Below are 26,547 nucleotides of genomic sequence, written 5' to 3'. Positions count from 1 at the left end.
GTTAAGAAAGAGAGAGAGAGAAAAAGAGAGAGAGAGAGAGAAAGAGAGAGAGGAAGGAAGGAGGGAGGGAGGGAGGGAAGGAGGGAGGGAGGATGGAAGGAAGGAAGGAAGGAAGGAAAGGAAGGAAGGAAGGAAGGAAGGAAGGAAGGAAGGAAGGAAGGAAGGAAGGAAGGAAATGCAAGGCACATCTCTTGAACTGCTTGGGTGGCTTGGCTGCCAGAATCACCTGTGCAATTCATGCGTATGCACACGTGTTCTCTGCACATGTGTGTGCAACAAAATGTATGCATGAACCACCTGAACCACCCTCAGATCTGCATCCTCATCACCCTGTTCCAGGGCCTGGGCCAAAGGAGGCGTCAGTAAATATTTGTTAAACCGAGCTGTTTATTCATGATGGCCATGTCTGAGTTTCAAATCCTTTAATGAGCAGATTGTACCCTGCACTTCTCTTGTATTTGGCACAGAAACTAGTGCAGTGCTGGGCACAAAGAAAATGCTCATTGAATCATTGAATGAATACCTGTTAGTAGATAAACGAGCTTTGTGGAGGGCAGCTTTGTGCCCTCCACCTACCCTCTGTCCAACCTATTGCCACTTGAGGCTCCATGACACAGCCAGTGAGTCACTGGGGCAGATTAATGTGGAATTTGGCCAGTGGAAGATCTATTTCAACCCCTCATTAACTTGAAGAGTTTGAACCTCTATCCAAATCATAAAACAGTCCCTTCACTTTAATACTTCAGATTCGTGAGTTAAGACACATATGTGAGCATGTTGGAAATAACCTAAAGATTCACCAGTAGACGACTTGAATAAAGTATGACACAGCTGTACAAAATTCAATATCCAGTATAGGTGATGTTATAGAAGAATAATGAATGAGCCAGCTGCAGTGGCTCAACACCTGTAATTCCAGCACTTTGGGAGGCTGAAGTGGGTGGATCACTTGAGGCCAGGAGTTCGAGACCAGCCTGGCCGACATGCCGAAACCCCGTCTCACTAAAAATACAAAAGAAAGGGAAAAAAATTAGCCAGGCATGGTAGCACATGCCTATAATCCCAGCTACTCAGGAGGCTAGGGCACAAAAATCCCTTGAACCCAGGAGGCAGGGGTTGTGGTGAGCCAAGATTGCACCACTGCACTCCAGCCTGGGTGACAGAGCAAGATCCTGTCTCAACATAAATAAGAATAATGAAATGGCATGAAGTTGACAATTTATAGTTAAGTGAAAGCATCGGTTTACAAAATAGCATGTACAGTATGGTCTGATTTTTGCCTGAATATGTACCTATTACTTGAACAAATATGCCTATAATATATACATGTATGTCATACATTGTGTGTGTGTGTGTGTGTGTGTGTGTGTGTGTGTTTCCCAAACCAGTAGCATCACCAGGAAACTTTTTTTAGAAATGCACATTCAGCCCCCTCCACAGAACTACGGAATCAGAAACTCGGGTGGGGATCCACGATCTGTGTTTTAACAAGCCCTCCAAGTGACTCTGGTGCCTTCCTGAATTTGAGAGCCACTGGTGGTGTATGGCATTCCTAATACCCCTCTCCTTCCTTTGCTTTCTGGTTGTGTGTGTGTGTGTGTTTGTGTGTGCATGTGTGTGTGTGTGTTTGAGACAGTCTCTCTCTGTCGCCCAGGCTGGAGTGCAGTGGCGCGATCTCAGCTCACTGCAACCTCTGCCTCCCAGGTTCAAACAATTCTCTTGCCTAAGCCTCCTGAGTAGCTGGGATTACAGGCACACGCCACCATGCCCAGCCCCTTCTCCTCCTTTGCACTCACCTGCGTCTCTCTTCTCCAGGCCCTCATCCAGCTGCCCCCCTACATCTCTCAGTGTGATGAGGTGCTGCAGTTCTTTGAGACAAGACCTGAGGACCTGAATCCCCCCAAAGAGTAAGTTTGTTTGTGGGCTTCCCCAGATGGAGCCCCACAGCCCTCCCTCCTGCCAGTCCGGCCACCCCCAAATAAAGCAAAGTGCAGCCGACCGTGGGTTTCGTCGGCTGAACCCCTGTGAGACTGCACTTAGCCTTCAGAGGTGCTGTAAGTGGGTAGTGATCGTCCCGTTTGACAGGTGAAGGAAACTGGCTGAGTGCCACTCCTGTCATCCCATAATACTCTGCACCTGCCCACAGCACTTAGTGAGGTGTGTCGGAACTGGGCAGACTGAGCCCGCGAGGCAGGGGCTGAGCTGTAGATTCATCTAGCTTCTGTCTACAGAGGTGGGTGTGCTCAGGAACTGCCAGGGATGTGAATGCGGGAGCAACCCAAACCAATGAAGACCCCACTGCCAGTGAGCAACGGGGCCCGGATTTCATCCTGACCAGCCAGGCTCCGAAGCTCTCCAAAAAGCCCACTACAGCCCTGCCTCCCTGTCACTTCTCCCTGCAGTGGACAGGCCACTTGCCCAGATGCCTGTCGCTACAGAGCCAGCAGCCCCAGCCACACAGTGCACACCACATAAAACCCAAGCACCGCCTGCCTACCTGCACTTACACACCAACACCCTGGCCAGCCCGGGTGCTTTGGGGAAAGCAGGTGGGGATCTGGCTAATGGAGAAATAGCAGTGGGGAAAAGAGACCAGCCCAAGGAAGGTGCTGGGATTGTCCTGGGGTCACAGGAGCAAGAGCGGGCAGAGTTTGGGGTCCATCTGGGCTCATTCGAGAAGGTCTGAAAAGTACCAGCCAGGCTCTGTTCCAAAAGTAGACGCTGCCACTCTTGGCACTGCGTTCGCTGGATGCCCCAGGCAGCAGCCGTAACCAAGGCTGAGTTTGCCAAGCAGCCAGCCTGGAGGGAGTATGCTGAGCACTGTATGTGTATTAAGGGAGAAACACATGCTCCTTTTTGGAAGTGATCTGCTGGAGTCACAAAATTTTTTTAAATAGACTTGTGAGGAGAAAGCATCAAAGTGTTCTAACAAGTGAAGTCAGGCCATTTATATTTATACACACACACAGCGACCTCCAAAATGGAGTTCACAGACCTCAGAGTGCACCACTCAGGACTGATGGTTTGCTAGCACGCAGTTGAGTAGACCTAAGTCTCTGCAATAAATATATTCCAATATGCACCATTTCCTGTGATGAGCACAGAATGAGTAAACACAGCTTCTCATAGTGAGTGCACAGAAGCGCATGGTTTTGGAGTCAAGGGAGACATTCTGTAAGAGGCAACAGTAAACCTTTGAGTCAGATGTCACAAGGGAATGCTTTACCAACATGGAAGCCAAGACACGGTTTCACAAATTTAAAAATAATCATAAAGATACAGAATAATATAAATCTGATAATTTGGGGTGTTTAGCTCATGCTGGCTAATGTTTTTGTTCTTAGTGTATTTGGCGTTGGTGTCTGGTAAGCATTTCCCAGTTTGTATCGCCATCATGAAATATGGGGAAATATTCTCAAAGCACCTTTGTCTACAGTCCTTCCGAGCTTGCAGGATTGAACTGCCATTCAGGCTCATAGCCTCTGGCTTCAATTATAATTTCTACACAAGGTAAATCAAAGGATACAGAGCTTATTGTGTTCCCTTTCCACTTCATTTTCTCACAAAACTGCCCGATAAAAACTGTCATTCCCTCACGCCTGTAATCCCAGCACTTTGGGAGACTGAGGCGGGAGGATTGCTTGAGCTCAGGAGTTCGAGACCAGCCTGAGCAACATAGTGAGACCCTGTTGAAATCAAAAAAAAATCAAAAAAAAAATTAGCCAGGCATGGTGGTACATGCCTGTAGTCCCAGATACTCAGGAAACTGAGATGGGAGAATTGCTCGGGCCAAGGAAGTTGAGGCTGCAGTGAGCAGTGATCGCTGCTACTGCACTCCAGCCTGGGCAACAGAGGGAGACTCTGTCTCAAAAACAAAAAACCTGTCATTCCTCTCTTACAGATGAGGAAGCTGAGGTTCAGAATAATAAAAGGGACTTTTAACAAAATAGTATTGAAAGAGAGGCACGGTTTGGAAGAGGTGAAGGTGAATTTTCCCCAGATCAGCCTGAGTCTGAACCTAAGCTCAGTCCCACACAAGAGGCTTACTTGATAGAAAAGAGCCTGAGTTTGCAATCTAGTACACCCAGGTTCGAACCCCGCCTCTGCCACTCCTGGGCTGTGTGGCTGTGGGCCTCCCTCACTTTGCTTCTGGGCTTCCACTTGCTCTATTGTGAAATGGGAGTAGCTGTACTTTTTAGGGTAATGGTGAGGACTGAGTGACTGCCACAGGGAAAAATTCTAAGACCTTGCTAGCTGCTCAGGAAGTGGTGGCTCTTGCTAGTTCCCCTCTTGGAATGCCCAGACATTGCTGTCTTTATTCCAGCGCTGTCTCTTAAGAGTTCATCAAGATGCCCAGCCTGATATACCCTCAGCAGGGAAACTTGCCTGACTACTGTCTTAGTCTGTTCCACCTGCTCTGACAAAAATACCACAGACTGGGTGGCTTAACAAAAATGTATTTCTCACTTTCTGGAGGCTAGAAATCCAAGATCAAGGTGCCAGCTATTTCAGTGCCTGGTGAAGGCCACTTCCTGGTTTGCAGATGTGTCCCCACATGGAGGGGGGAGAGAGAGAGCTCTCATGTCTCTTCTTTTTTTTTTTTTTCTTTTAATTTTTTGTAGAGACAGGGTCTGGCTATGTTGCCCAGGCGGGTCTGAAACTCCTGGGCTCAAGCGATCCTCTTACCTTCATGTTTCTTCTCATAAAGGTGCAAATCCCATCCTGGGGGCTCCACCTTCATGACCTAATTACCCCCAAAGGTTCCATCTCCAAGCACCATCACACTGGGGGTCAGGGTTTCAACATATGAATTCAGTTTATAGGAGCCACTTTCAAGCCGGGTGAGCTTTGGCAGGTTTTTCCGCCCCTTGCTTCCGTCTCCTCTTCTGTAAGATGGGGTGATGACACCTCCCTTACAGCATTGCTTGGGGAATCAAATGAGAGGCTGTAGAGAAAATCGCTCGGGACGTGCTCTGCAGACCTTATTGCCCAAGGGCAGAGGAAGCAGCAGGCAGCAGCCATGAGGGTAGTACTGACATTGGTGTGCGTTCCTTGTGCCCCTGGATTCAACGATAGCCAGATTTTCTTCTACTTTATCTCAGTGTCCTAGAGACTTTAACTTTGGGGATCATCAAGGACCACTTAGAGATTCCAGCTTTAACTTTGGGGAGCATCAAGGACCACTTAGAGATTCCAGCTTTAACTTTGGGGAGCATCATGGACCACTTAGAGATTCCAGCTTTAACTTTGGGGAACATCATGGACCACTTAGAGATTCCAGCTTTAACTTTGGGGAGCATCAAGGACCACTGAGAGATTCCAACGAAAGCTTTCTTCCCTCTTCCTGGAGGAGCACCTGCAGTTTCAGGAGGTCCTCACTGGTGCAGAATCCTGTACATGGACCTGAGGTGAAGCAGCCCCGCCCTGGCAGCCCTTCCCATTGTTAGTGCTGGGATTCCTTTGGCCTCTCCGTGGCGAGGGTGGTTGCAGTGGCCCCAGCCTCTGAGCAAGCATCAGACCAACTTAGACACACAGAGGGGAGAGGGCCAGGCCAGGGGCAGCTGCTGTGCTTGGGAGGAGTCTGGTCGTCTTCATTCAAGGAGAGACACTTGGGGACACGGGGTGTAAGCCAGCCCTCGAGAGGAGGTGGGAAGTCCCGGAGGCTGCATGGTGGCTTTGTGGCACTCTCTGGCTTCCTCTCTTTGGTGGCAGAGGCAGCCCCACTAGCTTGCTGTCTTGGGCTTGTAGAAATAGTGCAGGACAGGAGTTCTCAGTGCCCTTGCATCCAGCCAAGGGCACTGGCATTGTTCATTCATTCATCAGCCAGATAGGGAGGGCCTGCTGACTCCCACGGTGGTGGGAAAGCTGTGTGAACATGTGGGTGCACAGGCACCCGTGCATCCACAAATAGAACAGCCACTAAAAATACAAAACACAGCCTAGACTGTACCAAAGAAAGCACCGAGTAACAGCTGAGATAAGCTAGCAAGCATCATGCTGGAGTGTATGTATGTAGTTCTGAGAGCCTTCCTGGAAAGAAAGGGAAGGTTCAAATCTCTTTGTCCCTTCCCAGCTGTGTGACCTTGGACAAATGACTTGCCTTCTCTGAGCTTATTTCCTCATCAGTGAAGCGGGCGTCACTACCCTGGCTCACAGCTCGGTTGTGAGGACTGAGCAAGATCCTACCCATAGAGGATGGTGTCTGGCACAGGGCAGGTGCTTACCTCGTGATGCCTTCCTTTCTTTAAGCCAGGATTTGAAAAGGAAGGAAGGCGGCGAGATTGCCAAGGGCCCAAGGGATGGTTCTGGGGCCACAGCAGGCAGTCTCAGCTGGGCCCTGGTTGTTGGTTTAGGGATAGTGAACTTGAGGGTTATACCCAGTGGGGTTGGTCTGTTGGTCAGGATCCTGAAGGTCAACCCATGTTAGGGCTTGAGATGGACTTTGGGGGTCTTTCCCAGCCAGCTGGTGCTATTGGAGGAGGGTTTTGGCCGCCATGAGTAGGAAAACTTGGGAACACCCCAAGCATGTCACACCAAGAAGATGACCCACCTGCTTGAGCAAACGCATGCTGTGGCTGCCTGAACCCAAGAGCCCCCTGCCATCCCCACTCCCGTGCTCTGGCTGGGACAGTGGAAGCAGGTGTGCGTGGCTCAGTAGGAGCCCGGGACTTAAACCCAGACCACAGCTCAGGTCGCAGGCCTGGATGGCAGCTCTGGCAGCTGGTGCTTTCTGTAGAAGCAGCCTGGTGGAACCTTCGTTACTGCGTCTTGATGCAGCAGCTAAGAGGGGAACTTCGGTCACTAGATGGTCCAGGTGGTGGTCAGGAGAGTGGGCTCCAGCCAGACTTCCGGGTTCCAGTCCCGGGCCTGGTACCTCACCTTTCTGGGCCTCAGTATCTTCATCTGCACAATGGAGTAACCCTCAAAGGGATGCATGAGGACACAGTGAGTCAGTCCCAGTGTAGCTTTCTGACCAGGACCCAGTGAGTGCCAGTGAGGGTGGGCCAGGACATTCCACTCTGACCCTCACCCTTCTCTGCATGGGCGCTGTGAAGTCAACCTCGGTGATGTTATCCCTGGAGGGAGGACATCACCACCGGCCCGGCCCAACCTGGCCAGACTCTGCTATGCCTCCCAGACATACAGGAGGCCTGTAGTCCCTGGCTCCTGGGCTTGGCTTAGCTCCCTCCCTGCTCTCTCCCAGGTTGCTCTGAAGCATTATTACATGGTGGTTAAAAACCCAGAATGGAATAGACATTTCTCGAAAGAAAATGCACAAATAGCCAATAAGCATATGAGAAGATACTTGCATCATTATCCATCAGGAAATGCAAATCCAAGCTACAGTGAAATATCATTAGATCTAATTCACAACCGCTAGAATGGCTGTAATCAGGAAGATAGATAGATCAGGCACGGTGGCTCATACCTGTAATCCCAGCACTTTGGGAGGCCGAAGCGGGCAGATCACCTGAGGTCAGGAGTTCAAGACCAGCCTGGCCAACATAGCAAAACCCCGTCTCTACTAAAAATACAAAAATTAGCGTGGTGGCGGGTGCCTGTAATCCCAGCTACATGGGAGGCTGAGGCAGGAGAATCGTTTGAACCTGGGAGGCAGAGATTGCAGTGAGCCGAGATCATGCCACTGCACTCCAGCCTGGCTGACAGAGCGAGACTCCACCTCAAAAAAAAAAAAAAAAAAGAAGATATATAACAAACATTGTCAAGGATATGAAGAAGTTGGAACCTTCATACGTTGCTGGTGGGATATAAAATGATGCAGTTGCTGTGGACATCTGCGTGGCACTTCCTCAAAAAGTTAAACCTGGAGTTACCATATGACCTAGCAATTCCTCTCTTAGGTATATAACCAAGAGAAATAAAAATACATGTCCATACAAAAACTTGTACACAGATGTTCACAGAAACATTTTTCAAAAGAGCCAAAGAGTGGAAACAACCCAAATGTCCAGTGACTCAGTAATGGGTAAACAAATTGTGGTTTATCCACACAATGGAATATTACTTAGCAACAAAAAGGAATGAAGTACTGATACATGCCACAACACGGATGAACCTCAAAGACCCTATGCCGAATGAAAGAAGCCGAACACAAAAGGCCACGCGTTATATGATTCCGTTTATATGAAACATCCAGAGTAGGCGAATCGTTAGAGACAGCAAGCAGATTTCTGGTTGCCAAGGGCTGGAGGACGGGGAATGGGAAGTGACTAATAACGGGTATAGGGCTTCTTTTTGGAGTGATGAAAGTGATTTGGAATTAGTGGTGATGGTTGGATAACCTTGTGAATACACTAAAAACCAGTAAATTGTGTATCTTTAAAGGATGAGTTTTTGTTTGTTTGTTTTGTTTTGTTTTTGACACAGAGTCTCACTCTGTCTCCCAGGCTGGAGTGCAGTGGCATGATCTCGGCTCACTGCAGCCTCCACCTCCCAGGTTCAAGCAATTCTCCTGCCTCAGCCTCCTGAGTAGCTGGGATTACAGGTGCCCGCCACCACACCTGGCTCATTTTTGTATTTTTAAATAGAGATGGGGTTTCACCATGTTGGCCAGGCTGGTCTCCAATTCCTGACCTCAGGTGATCCGCCCACCCCAGGCCTCCCAAAGTGCTGGGATTACAGGTGTGAGCCACCGCTTCTGGCCTAAAGGATGAGTTTTATGGTTTGTCAATTATATCTCAGTTTTTGTAGAGTTAGTTAGATCTGGGTTCAAATTCTAGCTGTGCGACCTTGAGCAAATTACTTAGCCTCTCTGTTTCTCATCTGTAAAATGGGAATAAGAATAATACTTATTCCCTATGATCATTGTGCGTGTTGAATGAGTGAACTACAAGTGCCTAGCAGGGTGCTGGCACTGGGTCTAGTACCATTTAACAATACTAGCTAATGCTACTGTTGCCACAATGTCCATCCCAACCCAAGCACTTCAAACTTTATTAGTCTTGAGATAACTTACTTTAAAGTGCTTTGTAAGCCCTAATTTGTAATGCTGCATTTGTGATACAGTTGCTTTCCCCACCCCCCGGCCCCCGGCCCCCCCAAGATGGAGTCTTGCTCTGTCACCCAGGCTAGAGTGCAGTGGCATGAGCTTGGCTCACTGCACCTCCACCTCCCAGGTTCAATTGATTCTCCTGCCTCAGCTTCCCGAGTAGCTGGGACCACAGGCGTGTGTCACCACGCCCAGCTAATTTTTGTATTTTTAGTAGAAACAGGGTCTCACCATGCTGACCAGGCTGGTCTTGAACTCCTGACCTCAGATGATCCACCCACCTCAGCCTCCCAAAATGCTGAGATTACAGGCATGAAGCACCATGTCTGGCTGATACAGTTGCATTTATAAACTCTGACATGGTCAACGAATGTAAGGGAGTCCCTATTCATTATTCCCTGTAGTAGTGTCTAGCCCCATAGTAGTGTCTCCCCTGTCACCACTGGGAAGGTGCACTGTGTTCACTGCCATCCAAACTTCTGCCCAGTTTTAATGTGTTCCGTGTACACTTACTGCCAAGCACTTTCTGTCCCATGTCTATGGCTTAGGGGACCCCAAGAAATGGGGCAGGGACCTCTGCTGTGCCTGATGAGGTAGGCATCAGCCTCAGTGCAGTGTGAGGACCTAACTCCTATTTTCAAACTGTGCAACCCCCTTCAGCTCCTCCCCAGGGCTTCCAGTCTACAAATAAATGGTGACGCTGGTCCCCAGGGCACCAGAGCACTTATCAGGCAAAGGGGGAAAATTAAGAGAAATTCTTTCTCTTTGAAGAAGTCAGGGTCCCTCTAGTTGGCCTGGATTTTATTCATTCACTGATGATGTTGTGGGGGATGGAGAATCGCAGTTTCCTAGCAGAATAACTCATGTCAATACATGACAAGTACTGACTCATTACTCTTTCCCACCCCCTTTCTTTCCTGTACAGGGAGCACATTGGGAAAAAGAAATCTGGTAAGAATACTTTCTATTTTCTTCTGTTCTCTTCAGTTTTCGGCAAACCCCAGCTGAGCACCTACTGTGCGCCAGGCCCTGGGTTCCATGCTGAGGATACAGTGATGTGCGGTGGTTGAATTGGTAGATGGATGGATGGATGGATGGATGGATGGATGGATGCTTGATTGATTGGTTGATACCCCATCCCATTTCCCAGAAATAGTATTTGAGGTTGTTTCATCCAATATACCAAAAAACTGCCAAGTGGTTGAGACTTGGAGTCTTCCCCAGAGAATGCCTTCGTGGAGAAGGGGAGGCAGACTTCTTCCTAGCCATGCTATCGGGAGCTAAATGCCTTTGTTCCACTTTATACAGAGCAACGTGGTAGCTGAGAGCTAAGAACATTCTCCTCAGGTGTGATAAGGGGTCGGAAAGGAGGGACCCTGGGTCTTGATGAAGGATCAGGAGCTTTCCATAGAGTGAAGGGCATCCCAGGCTGAGGGGATGGCCAGGCACAGGCTGGGAGGCAGGAATATGCAGTAGATTTGGGCCGTATCCATTTGACATCCTCAGCACCAGGCCCCAGCCCTTTCTGGGCAATGACAGAGGCAGTGTCAAGCGATTCCAATCCCTATTGCCATTCTACCCGAAGTACATTATATCCCCTCCTAATAATCTTTCCATTTCCTGGATGACACAACTCTTCTCTCAGAAGCAATTATGGAGAAAGAGGAGGTGGGAACTAGGGTATGCACAGAGGAATGATTGAGCGCTCCCCTGGGGTTTATACGTTTATGTAAACAGTGGCCCAACTTTTTCTTCCTGCCACCCGAGATCATCCTCTACATCTGCAAAGGCCCGGCCCAGACCTCACCTGGAGCCAGTGTGGACTTCAGAACTTCCAGAATCCAGGGCTCTTTAGTTTCCTAGGATGGCAGGAGGTTTGAAGGGGTTGATGAGGATCAGAGGTGCAAGCAGAGATCCTAGAAGTGAAAAAGGATGCCCCCTCTCATGGGCCTCAGTTTCCTCATCTGTAAAATGGGGTTGATCATAGCAATCTGCCTTGTGGGATTATTATAGAATTTATAATCATATTTGTGAGGCACCTAGAACAGTGCCTGGCACATTGTCAGTAATGTATGTTTGATGCTGTTTTTGTTACTACTACTACTGTTACTTAGAGTACATGGGTGTCCCTGACCAGCAGTAGTATATCAGTTCATTCTCACAGTGCTATAAAGAAATACCTGTGACTGGATGATTTATAAAGAAAAGAGGTTTAATTGGCTCATGGTTCTGCAGGCTTTACAGGAAGTACGGTGGCTTCTGCCCAGCTTCTGGGGAGGCCTCCGGGAGCTTTCCATCATGGCGGAAGGCAAAGGCGGAGCAAGCAGTTCTTACATGGCAGGAGCAGGACCAAGCGAGAGGGGCGGTGCTACACACTTTTAAACAACCAGATCTCCTGAGAACTCCACCTCAAGACAGCACCAAAGGGATGGTGTTGAACCATTTATGAAGGACCCACCGCCATGATCCAATCACCTCCCACCAGCCCCCACTTCCAACATTGGGGATTACAATTCGACATGAGATTTGGGTGGGGACACAGATCCAAACCATATCAAGTAGAAATTCCGAATTCACAAGCTCCAGTACCTTTGCTGCCCCTGGGTACAGCCCTGTGGTCAACTTTACAGGCCCCGCAGTCATTCCCTCTGCCTCAAGGAATGGCGTCGGGAATTAACTTTAGCCTTTTCCCAACCAGTTCAATTATAGCTCCTCTTTCTAGTTTAATAGGTACTGGCCAGAGCCATGGCATCCTGCTAAAGCTGCAAATAGTTCCAGAGCCCCAAGGATAATTATATGTTTCTTAGAAAAGAGCAGAGAGAAGAGGAGCTGCCACTCTTGGGCTGGCAGAGTTTCTGGTTTCGAGTGTGTAGAGACTTTCCCTAGAAGGAATGAGTGTGGGAGGGTAGAGAAGAGAGGAAAGAGACAGCTCTGGTTTGTGACAAACACAAATGTCCAGTCGGAACGGGCTTGATGAGGGGATTTGTCTGGAAAAGGGAGAAAAAGCTCTAATTTGTGGTGACTGCTGTTACATCATTCACCTGAAATGATGGGGACGGATTTATTTATAGTTCAACTGGTTGGAAAATAGCATCTTTCTTCATTCAAACTAAGAACCCAAGCTGGGATTAGCCTTCTATCTTATGTGACCTTTGAACACTTCCTTTATTTTAGAATCAGCCTTTTGGATTGAATTTTAAAGGGATCTAACGTTGACAGACTAACTCCTGAGATTTCTCCACCAAAACTCTGCGTTGGAGAAGGCTTATCTGCCTCTGGCATTTCCCAGTCATGACTGACTGGCTGGCTCCTATAGACTTTGGCTAATGTGGTCTCAAATTCTGCTCATCCTGCAGAAAATGAATCTTCTCACTAAAAGTCAAGAGATCATCTGATTATTTGAGGAGCATATTTCTTGCTGATTTTTCTAACCTTTACTTAAAAGCATTCTTTGTTTACTGACTCTTTCAGCAAGATCGACAGTATAGCGAATTTTTGGAAGGAAAATCCCACTTTGCCCTTCATCTTAAAAATTCAAGACATGTCATCATGAAGAAAAAAATATGCCCAAACAGAAAACTTCTGTGGTAGATTAGGCACTGTACATCTTGAGAATATTTTATAACACTTAAAAATAAAAATCACCCTTCCAATGTCAGACTTTCCTCTTTCTCATCCCCTCTTCTCTCATATTTCCTGCTGGGCCACAAAAGTGATAATCCTTGCCTAGGAATCCTTTGATTTCACACTTGGCAACTCCTGGAATTTAGCTTTAGTTGCCTGCCTCAACATTTAGACATTGCAATTATTATGGCATTATAGAGCTTGGCTGCAATATCACCCTCCACCAGTAGGTGTCTTCACTTAACAACTAAACGGCCTGAAGCCTAATTTGAAACTCCTGGTAGATCAAATGAATGAACTTTTTTTCATCAGTTTCAATAAGTTGAGTGCTCTGAGTGAAATGAAGCAACTTACTCTGAAAGAATTGGTGCTGAAAAAGCAACTCCATGCATTCTCTGAACCACTTCATGGCAGAGAACTACAGTCTAAGTTACTGCCATGGAAAAACGTCAAGGAGATTGTAGTCTTGGACCTGGCCCCAGAGCGAGTCTTGGAGGAAGTGCCAGCCCTGAGCCCTGTGCCAGTCCTTGGTGTGCTCCAGCCAACCCAGAGTCCCAGCCCAGAGCTCTCTGCCCTCCTCAATTCCTGGCTCTCTGTCTTGCTTATAGCAAATCTCATGATTCCTTGGTTCTGTCATTCTGTCACTGCTCATCGTTTTGCCAAACCCCATTGGCAGACTGGTTAGGAGAGTTAGTGCAGAAATGCCCAGCACATTCATCAGAGTCCTGAAAATTGTATGTGATGCAACTGTGCCACCATCAGGTGTTAAAACTGGGTGGCAAAAGTTGAGCTTTTTGGACAGAGTAACCTGACTTAACTGGATCTTCACTTAACTGAAGCCCTCTTTCTACTTATAAGCAAGAAAGAGTCGTCTTTAATTAATAAGTTTATAAACTTATAAGGATGCCTGGAGCCTTGCATAGAGGAGGAAAGGTTTCTAGAAGTCTTCACTTATCCTTTGTTCATTCACCCCACAAATGTCTGTTGTACACCTGTGCTGGATGCTGAATGAACAAGACAGGTACAGTTATTCATTCAATATTTATTTAATGTATAATTTATTTATAATTTATTTAAGCACCTACTAGGTGCTTAATAAATATTAAATGAGTAACTTTATCTGTACCTGGTAGTGCTCTAGGTCCCAAGGTGGAAACCATTCTCACGGTCAGGTAGAAAAGACACCTGTATAAACAAAGTGAAATGTGAAGGAAGGCATTTGAATGCTCCCTGAGGTAGGAAGTCATTAAAGAGTAAGACGAAGTCTTACTCTGTTGCCCAAGCTGGAGTGCAGTGGCGTGATCTCAGCTCCCTGCAACCTCTACCTCCCAGGTTCAAGCAATTCTCCTGCCTTAGCCTCCTGAGTACCTGGGATTACAGGCACACACCACCATGCCGGGCTAATTTTTGCATTTTTAGTAGAGATGAAATTTCACTATGTTGGCCAGGCTGGTCTCAAACTCCTGACCTCCTGATCCGCCTGCCTTGGCCTCCCAGAGTGCTGGGATTACAGGCACCTGGCAGAGCTGAGTTTTAAACTGTTCCTTCCTTCATTCAGACACTTACTGAGCCCTAGTAAGAAGCCATCCATGTTCTAGGCCAGGGACTGACAAACTTTCTCCAAAGGGTCAGATGGTGAATATGTTAGCCTTTATAGGCCACATACAGTCTCTGTCACTACTACTACCAATAATAACAATAATTCTTTCTCATTTTCTCCTTCCTCTTCTCCTTCTTCTTTACAGCTCTTAAAAAATATAAAAACCTTCAGCCAGGCATGGTGGCTCACACCTGTAGTCCCAGCAGTTTGGGAGGCTGAGGCAGGCAGATCACCTGAGGTCAGGAGTTCGAGACAAGCCTGGCCAACATGGTGAAACCCTGTCTCTACTAAAAATATAAAAATTAGCCGGGCATGGTGGTGCATGCCTGTAATCTCAGCTACTCAGGAGGCTGAGGCAGAATTGCCTGAACCCAGGAGGCGGAGGTTGCAGTGAACCGAGATTGCGCCATTGTACTCCAGCCTGGGCGATGAGCAAAACTCCACCTCAAAAAAAAAAAAATATATATATATATATATATATAAAAATATATATTTTTAATATATATAAAATATATATTATATATTATCTATAAAATACATTTTATATATATAATCTATATATATACGCATTCTTAGCTCCCCTTGCACCAAAACACATGACAGGCCTACAAGCCTTTAGGCAGTGTGAACATAGCAGTGAACAAGAGACTGTCCCTGCCCTTGTGGCACTTCTAGAGTAGAAAAGTAAACAAGGAGACGAGTAAATATACAGAACCTATGACAGTTTTTGAAAGCACTATGGAAGAAATAAAACTGAATGAGGCAGTGCAAGGCAGGCAGGGAAGGTCTCATTGATAAGATGCCACTTGAGCAGGAACCTGAAGGAAAGGAGAGCAAAGGCTATGCAGGTATCTGGAGAAGACTGTCCCCAACAGCAAATGCAAAAATCTCTGTAGTAGAAACAGGCTTTGCGTGAGAAGGACTGGCAAGGACGCTACTGATCAGAGACTAGCGACCAAAGATACAAGTGAATTAGGTTTGACTACAAGCGCAGAAAATCCAAAATACTTGTGACTTAAACAGCTGAACTTTTTTCTTCTTAGTTCAAATCCCAGAGATAGTCCAGGAGTGATAGAGTGTTCAATGGTAGCAGGGACCCAGGCCCCCATCTTGCTGCTCTGCCACACAACACCAGCATTCCCAAGGCTGCTTATGACCCAAGATGGCTGCTGCAGCACCAGCCATCACATTGACATTTCAGCCAGCAGTAATGAGGAAAGGGTGACACAGAATCAGTTACCTCCTGTAAGGATTCTTACCAAGCACGTGCACACAATTCCATTGTCTGGGGCTTAGTTACATGACCACTCCCAACTATAAAGGAGTCTTATTCCAAGTGGCCCCGTGCCCTGCCAAAACTCAGGAATTCTATTACTATAGAAGAAATAGAGGATAGGGAATAAGTAACCATCTGTGCCACACTGGGGAGAGTGAAGGAGATGAGGTCTAATAACGTATCAAAAGGCTGGGCGCAGTGGCTCTCAACTGTAATCCCAGCACTTTGGGAGACTGAGGCAGGTGGATTGGTTGAGCCCAGGAGTTCAAGACCAGTCTGGACAACATGGCAAAACCCCAACTCTATTTGAAAAAAAAAAAAAAAAACTGATCAGAGGCGGATTAGACAGGGCCCTGTAGGCCACTGAGGGTTTTCACAAGTGAAGTGAGGACCATCACAGGGACTTGACCTTTGAGAAACATGTTCTGACACGTCTTTTAAAAGGATCACTCTAGCTGCTATATTGAAAAACAGATGGCAGCCGGGTGCGGTGGCTCAAGCCTGTAATCCCAGCACTTTGGGAGGCCGAGGCAGGCCGATCACTTGAGGTCAAGAGTTCAAGACCCACCTGGCCAACATGGGTGAGACCCCATCTCTACTAAAAATACGAAAATTAGCTGTGTGTGGTGGTGCATGCCTGTAGTCCCAGTTACTCGGGAGGCGAGAGAATCGCCTGAGCCCTGGGGGCAGAGGTTGCAGTGAGCTGAGGTCGTGCCACTGCACTCCAGCCTGGGCAATAGAGCAAGGTTCTCTCAAAAAATAAAATAAAATAAAATAAATGGCTGGGCACGGTGGCTCACACCTGTAATCCCAGTACTTTGGGAGGCCACAGCGGGCAGATCACCAGGTCAGGAGATCAAGACCATCCTTGCCAACACGGTGAAACCCCGTCTCTACTGAAATACAAAAATTAGCCAGGTGTGGTGGCGGGCGCCTGTAGTCCCAGCTACTCAGGAGGGTGAGGCAGGAGAATCGATTGCACCTGGGAGGGAGAGGTTGCAGTGAGCCGAAATTGCACCCCTGCACTCCAGCCTAATGACAGAGCGAGACTTTGTCTCAAAAAAAAAAAAAAAAAAAAAAGCAAACAAATAAATTACAGGGTCAAGGCTGGTAGCAGGGACCAGTTAGGCTAAGAACAGGTGGTTCCCATTGAAATAAGGAGGAGAGGTTGAGACATCCCAGGCAGAGAAAATAATAACCCCTGCAAAGGCACCTTCGTGCTTTGCAGGTGCACCAGGGATGAAGTGGCCAAAGGACAAGACCAGAAGGCAAGCCGAGCCCATGGCAGGTGCTGGGCAAGGAGTGACATGACCAGAGTAGCATTTTTGAGCAAGCGTTCTGGCTGCTGTATGGAGGGCAGACTGGAGGGGCAGGACAGAGACCAGTTACAGCATCTGCCTCCCCTCCCCTGGCCCCAGCAAAGCCCCTTTCAGACCCTGGTGCAGAGGGTGTGGCTCCGTGAGGACATGGTGAAGCCGGGTGATGGAGCACTGCAGAGAAAGTCGCCTGCGTGAAACCTGTGGCTCGGTGAGGAAATCCTCACAGCCACTCCCTGACCCCACACCAGCCGGTGACTGCCTGCCTGGAAGACGTGGGCCTGTCTCTGAGCATTAACCGGGACAGCAGGTGCAGGCACCAACCTGGCTGTGAAGTGGGGGCTTTTTCTCTTTTCCTTCCAGTTCTTTCTCTCAAGCTGAGGGACAGGGTAGCACACTTACCTGGTCCAGCTCACCTGAGGGCCCAGATAGAAGGGAAACTGCACTCCTGGGGTTTTGAGCCCTCGGGCAGGCTAGATCCTGGGGTAGATGCTGGATTCTACCAGATGGTAGATTCACAGAGAATAGTGACTCTAGTGACCAGGACAGGTTGTCAAAAGCCTTCAAAAGCCAGCATCCCACATTCATTGATTCACTGGACAGCACCTTCAAGGAGCTAGTAAGTGCCAGGTGGTTCAGAGGCAGTCAAGGCCACTGCCCTCAAGAAGCTCATTGTGAATGGGGCCAGCGGGAAGGGGGCGTGAAGCAGCACTCTCAGGCCACTGCTCACGTGTCTGGGCTGGCTTGGGGGAACTGTCTTCTTGAGTCTAGAAAAGTCGGCCCTGCCACCTGACCTCGGGGGAAGTGGAGGATGAGGAGAGGGCTGGAAATAGCAGACAAGCCTTGAGACATGCAGAGATGTCAGACTGAGCCTGACCAGGCCCTCGGGGGAGGACAGCCCTTCTTCCCCCGTCATCTTTTCTTTTCTCACTGCTGTGCCCCAACACACAGGAGAGCCTGGAGCCAAGTGGACAGAGTCCAGCATTGCCCATAGCCAGCTGTGTGATGCAGAGAAAGTCACTTAACATCTCTGAGCCTCTGTGTTCCTGCCCACAAAATGGGGGTGGCAGTACCCAGCTTGCAGGGCAGCTGTGTTGAGATGGTTTCTGTGCTGTCTGTAGGCTGTGATAGGCCCTCACTGAGGCTGCTTCCTGCCCGATCTTCTGAACCATGAGCCTGCATCTTCTGTTTCTTTCCTGCTCTCTCTTCCTCTGTTCTCCTCATGCTTTCTCTATGCAGAGGGCAAGTGGCAGGGTTGTCCCCAGCCCAAAGGCCCTTCCATTTCCCTGTTACCCTCTGGCAGGGAGGATGAGTGGCCAGAGCATGGGCACAGAGCCGAGAAGCAGTACCCTTCACCCAGCTACAATGCCCTGTTCTGCTTTTTCACATCAAAAATCCAGACCGCATGGTTCTGACAAGGGGCTTCTGTACTCCTTCTGGTTGCAGAGGCTGGAGTGCAGTGGTGTGCTGGTGGACACTTGAACTACCAGCTCTCCAGTGGAGAAGCCCTGCTCTGTAGCATTTACCAATTTCTGTGGTGTAAATACTCCCACCATGGCCAATTTCAAGCCAACGAGACACCACCCAACAGAGTGGGGAGAGATGCACAAAGTCATCTGTGTGCACTGGTTCTCCCATGCTGCTCCACGATTAGGTGGTTTTTGGTTTGGTTTGGTTTGGTTTGGTTTGGTTTTTGTTTTTGTTTTTGTGGGGGGTAATGGGGGACGGAGTTTTGTTCTGTCACCCAGGCTGGAGTGCAGTGGTGCGATCTCAGGTCACTGCAACCTCTGCCTCCCAGGTTCAAGCGATTCTCGTGCCTCAGCCTCCTGAGTAGCTGGGACTACAGGCGCACGCTAGCATGCCCAGCTCGTTTTTGTATTTTTAGTAGAGACGAGATTTTGCTATGTTGGCCAGGCTGGTCTTGAACTCCTGACCTCAGGTGATCCACCCTCCTCGGCTTCCCAAAGCGCTGGGATTACAGACGTGAGCCACCACGCCTGGCCAACTGGGTGCATTTTGACACAAAATGTGGGGTTTCCTGGATATTTTAATGATTTATGGGAACAATAGGAAAGACTATTTTGAATCAGGACTTTTAGAATACCAGGGCCCTCCTGTGACCACAAATGTCTGGGTGCCCTTCCCCCATATTTAGCCTGCTGCTCTAAAAGTCACCCAGCTGCCCGCTTCTCTCTGGAGTCTCTGAACTCAGATGCCCTTGCTATTTAAATCACCTGTATTCTGCATTATCTTTTCATTTATTTGTCAGATATGTCTTAGTGCTTAACCAGGGCTGCACGACTCCCAGGAAGCTGTCCACCCTGAATCCCGTGGCACGGCCTCCCTGAAGCACCCCTCTACTTCATTCCCTTCTGCTGCCACTGCCCTGGTCCAGGCCACCGTCACCTCTTCCTTGACAACTTCATGTCCTCCAACTACTCTCCTGCTTTCTTTCTTGTCAGCCTCTGATCCATTCTCCACATGGCAGTCAGAATTATCTTTTTAAAGATGTGACTCTTGTCATTCCTTTCTTAAAGCCCTTAAGTGACTTTCTACTTCAAGGTTAAAAGCAACCCAACTTCTTTACTTGGCCCCGAAGGCCCTGCCTGATCTGACCCATGCTTTCCTCGGGGACCTCACTCAGAACACTCTTTCCATGTACTTCCTCACCTAGCCTCCTTCCAGTCCCGAAGACCCCAAGTCCTTTCCCATCTCAGAGTGTGCCTGCACTGCTCTTCCCCGATTCTCCTTATGACCCCTCCTCCTCTCTCAGGTCCCTGTGTTATGTCACCTCCTTAAGGAGGTCTTGCCAGCCACCCCGTTTAATATAGCATTGTCTTTCCCCTTCATTTTCTGTCCCAGCATCTGGTTGTTTCCAGCAATTTATCATAAACTAATGCTTATATAATTCTATATCTTATTAATTATATATACTTATGTACTTGTCTGTCTCTGTGACTAGATTGAGTTACTTGAGGCTGGGAGTCATAGCTGTTTTATTCACCGTTGTACTCTTTAGAGTGTCTGGAACATCAGTGGTGATTTCATAGATTAGTAGGTGAGTGATTTTGGATGGATGATGAGATGGTTGATGGATGATGGTGTTTAATTGGATAGATCATGAGTGGATAGATGGTTGAATGGATGGCAGATAGATGAATGTTTGGTTGGATGGATGATGGATGGATGGATAATGGAGGACAGATGGATGGATGGATGGATGGATGGATGGATGGATGGATGGATGGACAGACGGACGGACATATGGATAGACAAGTGGATGGATGGACAGATGGATGGAGGAATGGCTAAGTATGAATGAATGAGCTTTCCCACTAGGCTGTGAACATCTTCAGGGCAAGTACCATGTCTTAATCGACTCAAACCCCAGTGCCTGCACAGAATAGCACTTGGTCAATTTTGGTGGCTGAGTAAGCACATGAATAGAAGAATGAATAGATCAAGTCACCCTTGAGACGAGTCCTGTAACTGCTTCTTTTTTATTTGGAATGTCCTCTTAACCCGCCCTACTGCTCTGGCTCCTGCTCTTTCAAGCATGGTGGTGGCCAGATGTCATGTCTGTTTCCTATCCACAGGGGGTGACCAAACCTCAGTGGACCCCATGGTCCTGGAGCAGTACGTGGTGGTGGCCAACTACCAGAAGCAGGAGAGTTCGGAGATCAGCCTCAGCGTGGGGCAGGTGGTGGACATCATCGAGAAGAATGAGTCAGGTGGGGACCTCGACCATCTCCCTCTCCCACTACCCTGTCACCAGGCCCCTAGGACAGGAAACATTTGGAAACTCAGAAACTGAAGTGGCCGGTCCAGACTGGCCAGTTCCCATAGATCCGGCCTAGGGTTTCCGAGACAGAGGCCTCTGTTTAATCACTGTGCTCGAATATCCCACCTGGTCACCACTCACCATTATCCTGTTGGTTCAGATGGTACCGATTTGTTCTGACGTTTGCATTTTATAAACATTCCTTCTGGTTCTAAAGTACTTGCAGATACAGTCCAGCATTCGCTGGAAATGTGCGCTGTTGGTTTGCCTTTGCTTACCCGTGGGAGTCTTCAAGAAGGCTCGATCGCTCTGGGCTCTAATGGGACAGACACATTCCCTGTCCCCTTAGCCTACCTGCCCATCACAGGGACCACTGGTCATGGACACTGGCTGGGTCTGGGACAGAATGTGGTATGATTGAGCCACTTAACCTGGATTTCCATCGGAATTCCACATTTCACAGTAGTTCAGGTGGCTTCATTCTCTGACTGTTAGTTTTCTTATCTACAGAATAAAAACTTCTGCTGTGAAGAGTGATGGTAAAGATTAAGTGAGATGATATACAAAGAGTGCTTAAACTTGTGCTTAGCACACAGTAGATGCTCCAAAAAATGTGGGTTTCCTTCCCCTTTGCCTTCCTTAGCTACAAAGCAGCCATCGCACCCCATTGAAGGCGAAGAGCAGGAAATAAGCAGATCCTCCCTGGGAAAATGCAGTGGAAACCACTGCGTTTGTTGTGGCTGACATGTGATGTTAGCTAATCATATCATTAGTTGCAGTCTCTGTGACAGCCCAATGGCTAGTTGAGGTCCAAAGAATGGGAAGGGCGATGTTTCCAACATCATCTGGATGATGGTGGCATTAGTCATGAGACCAGCGCCAGCCAGGCAAACTTCCTTCGTTACTCAACATAGGAGTTGCCATCCCTGCTTCACAGCTGATACAACCATGACTCCAAGTGACTCAGTCACTCACCCCACATCGCACAACAGGCTGCAGAACCGGAATTCCAAACCAACTCCAGTAGCCCCCAAGGCCATGTGACTTTCCAATTCCTGAGAATGAGTGTATGCAGATTGTGTGCTGTGGCTAGGACACACATGGGGATGTAAAGGCAGGAGCACCCACTGCCCTCGGCCCCCAGCTTGCAGGAAGTCAGGAAGCTTCGGTGACTGGGAAGAAGAGTAGGGGCCAGGAAGAGTGTTGGTATGTGCAGAGGGCAGCAAAAAGAAGGGAGAGGGTGAGTGGGTACCTCTTCAAGTAGCCAACACACTGATGACATTTATTTTCAATTATATTGTACTTATTCAAGTAATATATGGATACATTATTCTTAGAAGATTAATGATAAAACTAAAATCTATTTTTTCTACCAGCTTCAACCCTAACCCCCTTTCTGAACCCCAGATAACCCTTCTATCCGTTAGGTATGAATCTTTCTTGAAAATGTTATATACACTTGTGTGTATGTGTACGTGTGCATACATGTGAATATATACACTCACACATACACATATTCATACATATATACTTGTACATATACGCAAACACATCATACTTTGTATGTATATGTATGTATTTTGTGGGTTTTTTAAAAACCCAGTGGTGTCATTGTATACATTTTGATCTGCAACTTTTTTTAGTTGCTGTCTAGCTCCTCTGATACTTTTTCACATCTGCGTAGTATTCAATGCCCGAGTGAGCCATGTTCATATATTCGTATTTGTACTCCAGTGTGAACATGTCCATGTGCATGTCAGTGTTTCTTTAGGTTAGATTCCAAGAAGTGAAACAGCTGGACCCTAAGATACACATATTTTATTTTATTTTATTTAGTTAGTTTTTTTGGAGATAGAGACTTGCTATGTTGCCCCAGCTGGAGTGCAGTGGCGCGATCTCAGCTCCCTGCAACCTCTACCTCCCGGGTTCAAGTGATTCTCCTGTCTCAGCCTCCCGAGTAGCTGGGACTACAGGCACACGCCACCATGCCTGGCCAAGTTTTGTATTTTTAGTAGAGACAGGGTTTCACCATACTGGTCAGGCTGGTCTCAAACTCCTGACCTCAGGTGATCCACCCACCTTGGCCTCCCAAACTGCTGGGATTACAGATGTGAGCCACTGTACCTAACCAAGACACACATACTTTAAATTTTAAGATACCACCAACTTATCTGCTTCCAAAACAGTGGCTGTTTTGATTTATCCTCCCTCCAGCAGTTTGTGAGGCATTAGTGAAAATGGTTAAGAGCTCAGAGACAGCCTGGGTTTGAATCCTGGCTCTGCCACTTTCTATGTTTGTGACTTTGAGAGAGTCGCTAAGCCTCAGCTTCCCCATCTGTAAAATGGGAGCAATAATAATACACACCTCATAAGGCTATGGTGAAGATCTAGCAAGCTAGGAGTGGACGTGCAGCCCTCAGGACAGTATCTGACACATTGTTGTCATTGCTGTCATTGTGTTATGACAGTTTCCTTATCTTCATACAAATATTTACCAATACAAATCTTTAGAAAATCGTAGAACCGCCGTGCATGAGCCACCGCGCCTGGCCAACAGCACGTATTTATTATCTGATAGTCTGTGGGTCAGAAGTTCAGCATGATCTCACTGACCTAAAATCAAGGGAGCGACAGGGCCCCATTGCTTTCTTCAGGTTCCGAATAGGATCTGTTTCCTTGCCTTTTCCAGATCCTGGAAGCCGCCTTGGCTCACGGCCCCTTCTTCCTTCTTCATTGCCAGCAATGTTGCACCTCTCTGTGTCTTTCCTCAACAGCCACATCTCCCCATGACTTCTGCCTCCTTCTGGCATATTAAGGAGCCCTGGAATTACATTAGGCCCACCCAGAGAATCTGGGATAAACTCCCTATTTTTAGGTCAGCAGATTAGCAACCTTCATACCCTAGTGCCACGTAACTTAATATATTTACAGGTTTGAGGGATTCGGACACGGACATCTTTGCGGGACGAGGGTCATTATTGTCCCTACCACAGGCCCCATGCAGGCCCTTGTCGTTAGGCAATGTCTGAGCCTGGGTCAGAGGCCTCTGAAGCAGATGCTAAATCTGCGTCTCAGATAAGGGCAGTGCCTTTAGCATCAAACAGCCCTGTGCACGCATCGCCGCTCTACCACAAGCCACGTGAACTTGGACAAATCGGTTTGCCTCTTTGAGCCTCAGTTTCCTCATGTGTGCAGTTGGGATGATAATGTGAAGATTGTATTTAATGCAAGTAAAATGATGGGTGCATCACACATCTTAGTGAAGGTGAACGTTCATTTTTTTTTTTTTTTTTTTTTTTTGAGATGGGGGTCTCACTCTGTCACCCGAGCTGGAGTGCAGTGGCACAATCATAGCTCACTGCAACCTTGACCTCCTGGGCTCAGGTGATCCTCCCAACTCAGCCTCCCGAGTAGCTGGGGTTACAAGCATGCACCACCATGCCTGGCTAATTTTTAAATTTTTCATGCAGACAGGGTTTTGTCATGTTGCCCAAGCTGGTCTTGAACTCCTGGCCTCAAGCAATCCACCCAAAGTGCTGGGATTACAGGCATGAGCCACCGTGCCCAGCCTCTTTATTGTTGTCATTTAAGATGACTTTACTCTTCCCTGTCCCAGGCTCAGGAGCAAGTTTCTGGACTTACTTTTAGCAGTTAGCAGGTAACATTGGTAGTTGTGTTCTACCAGTAAAATGGTAACTTTAGCCTTACCCTGTGCATTAACTGGTATAGTGGCTGAATAGATTGTTACATTCTGACCCCCTGGCCTCGTGCTTGACGCAACTAACATCATTCTGCACTCTCGCTTCCCCAGGTTGGTGGTTCGTCAGCACTGCTGAGGAGCAAGGCTGGGTCCCCGCAACGTGCCTCGAAGGCCAGGATGGGGTGCAGGATGAGTTTTCTCTGCAGCCTGAAGAAGGTAGGGAGGAGCTCGAGCCTTTGCTCGCTGGGGAGGACCTGTGCAGTCATCGCCTATACTGGGTTATCGTTCACCCAGTCTCTTCTTGAGGCCTCTGCCTCTGCTTCTCAGCAGCTCACTGGCTCAGGCTCCATGGCCTGTGAACCAGAAACCAGGCCATGGTATTAGGGCTGAGGGGCAAGCCCGCCCTCTCTTAGGGGCCTTTGGTAGCAACCTAGGTGAGCCTTCCCAGAGCTCGAGCCCTAACCCTTTCATGGGACCCCAGGAGGGCCCCAGCCTGATCCTCAAAAACAGTTCACTATTTCTGCCTAGAATTATTTGGTGGCCGAGGTGCTGGAGCTGCTTCAGCTCATTTGCAAGACGTTTGGCCCCATCTGTTTAAAAACCTCTGCTTTCTCTGTGGGTTGAAGTGGCCCTGACCAGGGGTCCCCCTCCACTCACCCACAGACACACGTCTGTTGTTGCCCAGAGAACCTTCCCTACACATGTCCTGAATGGTGATTCCTGCCATGCCAGAAACACTAAGTCCCAACCAACTCCCTTTCCCCCCGTAGAAACATTCCTAAAAGTAGGGCCTTTAGTGAGTTCACTTCACTCGTCACCAGGGGCTTAAGAATCAGACACACCTGAATTTTAATCTCCGCTGTACCACTTCCTGGTTGAGTGATCTTGGGCCAGTAATTTAACCTCTGTAAGCCTCAGCCTCTCATCTAAAAATCGAAACAATGATATCTACATCATGGGATTTTTGAAAAAAGTAAATGAGATCCACCTGCAAAGAACCTAGAACAGTAAGTGACCAGTAACAGTTATTATTGTATCAGCAATACCTTACCTAGAGTTGAGTTTTTTTGGCTTTTAGTTGACTGTTACGAGAAAGCACAGAGCCACATATAGCGTATCTTTATCAGAAAAGAGGGTGAGGAGAAGGGGGTTGTTTCTATGCTCAAAGGTTAGCAAAACACTGACATATGGTTTTGCATCGAGTCGTATTACAGCCAGCGCCCCTCAGAGTGAAGTATCTGTTGGTTTGCTCTGTGTGTGTGAGGCCCGCCAGGCACTAGGCAGGGATAACACAGGGTTACAGCCAGAATCAACTCAGATTAAGGGGTAGTGATGTGGTGCGTGGAAACTAGAACCCCTGAGATGCTGAATGATGACCACCATGACAGCACCTCTGTCAGGCACTCATTGCTGTCCCGTTTTACAGATGAGGAAACATCTGAGAGGTAGGGAGACTTGCCCAGGGTCACACAGCTAGAAGATGGTGGGAGCGAGACCACATTTTCTTGAGTGTGTACATTTATTTTCTTCCCCGGACCACAGGTAGTACTTTTATTTTTTTTTTTTATTTTTTTTTTTTTTGAGACAGTCTTGCTCAGTCGCCCAGGCTGAAGTGCAGTGGCACAATCTCAGCTCCCTGCAACCTCTGCCTCCTGGGTTCAAGCGATTCTCCTGCCTCAGCCTCTCGAGTAGCTGGGATTACAGGCGTGCACCACCACGCCCAGCTAGTTTTCGTGTTTTAAGTAGAAATGGTGTTTTACCGTGTTGGCCAGGCTGATCTCAAACTCCTGACCTCAAGTGATCCGCCCACCTTGGCCTCTCAGCGTGCTGGGATTATGGGATTACAGGCATGAGTGACTTCGCCTGGTCCTTTTTTTTTTTTTTTGAGATGGGGTCTCGCTCTGTCACTCAGGCTGGATGCAGTGGCACAATCATGGCTCACTGCAACCTTGAACTCTTGGACTCAAGTAATCTTCCCACCTCAGCCTAGCGCCTCTTTATAATCATGCTAGGAATGGAACTATGTCTACTAGAAGCCTCTTCACCCAAGTTCACGGTTAGTACTCAGGATCTTGGTCTTCCTAAGATGCCTGGGGCTTGGCATAGACTCAGAGGTAATGCTCTCCTGGATGGGGACATGTGCTTGGTGCCACCTTTGCCTCTACACGTTGTGGTGCTTTCTTCTCACCTGTGCCCTCTGCCCTTCCTCCCACATGCTGCCCATCCAGTCTCATGGAGGT

The 26,547-nt window shown here is 48.0% G+C and overlaps 1 protein-coding gene across 1 annotated transcript in view; it reads left to right on the top strand.

The window, feature by feature from the left end:
* Positions 1–26,547, top strand: part of SH3PXD2B (SH3 and PX domains 2B) — a 119,383-nt gene that overhangs the window by 68,248 nt on the left and 24,588 nt on the right. The window contains exons 5-8 of the mRNA XM_001095586.5: positions 1,816–1,907; positions 9,936–9,961; positions 20,423–20,557; positions 24,419–24,523. Of these exons, the coding sequence (XP_001095586.3) occupies positions 1,816–1,907; positions 9,936–9,961; positions 20,423–20,557; positions 24,419–24,523 (358 nt within the window). The remainder of the gene's footprint in view (positions 1–1,815; positions 1,908–9,935; positions 9,962–20,422; positions 20,558–24,418; positions 24,524–26,547) is intronic.

Source organism: Macaca mulatta, chromosome 6 (assembly GCF_049350105.2).
Source record: "Macaca mulatta isolate MMU2019108-1 chromosome 6, T2T-MMU8v2.0, whole genome shotgun sequence".
Classification (NCBI taxonomy): Eukaryota; Metazoa; Chordata; class Mammalia; order Primates; family Cercopithecidae; genus Macaca; species Macaca mulatta.
The sequence above is the reverse complement of the archived record's forward strand: the minus strand, read 5'-3'. Positions and strand labels throughout refer to the sequence as shown.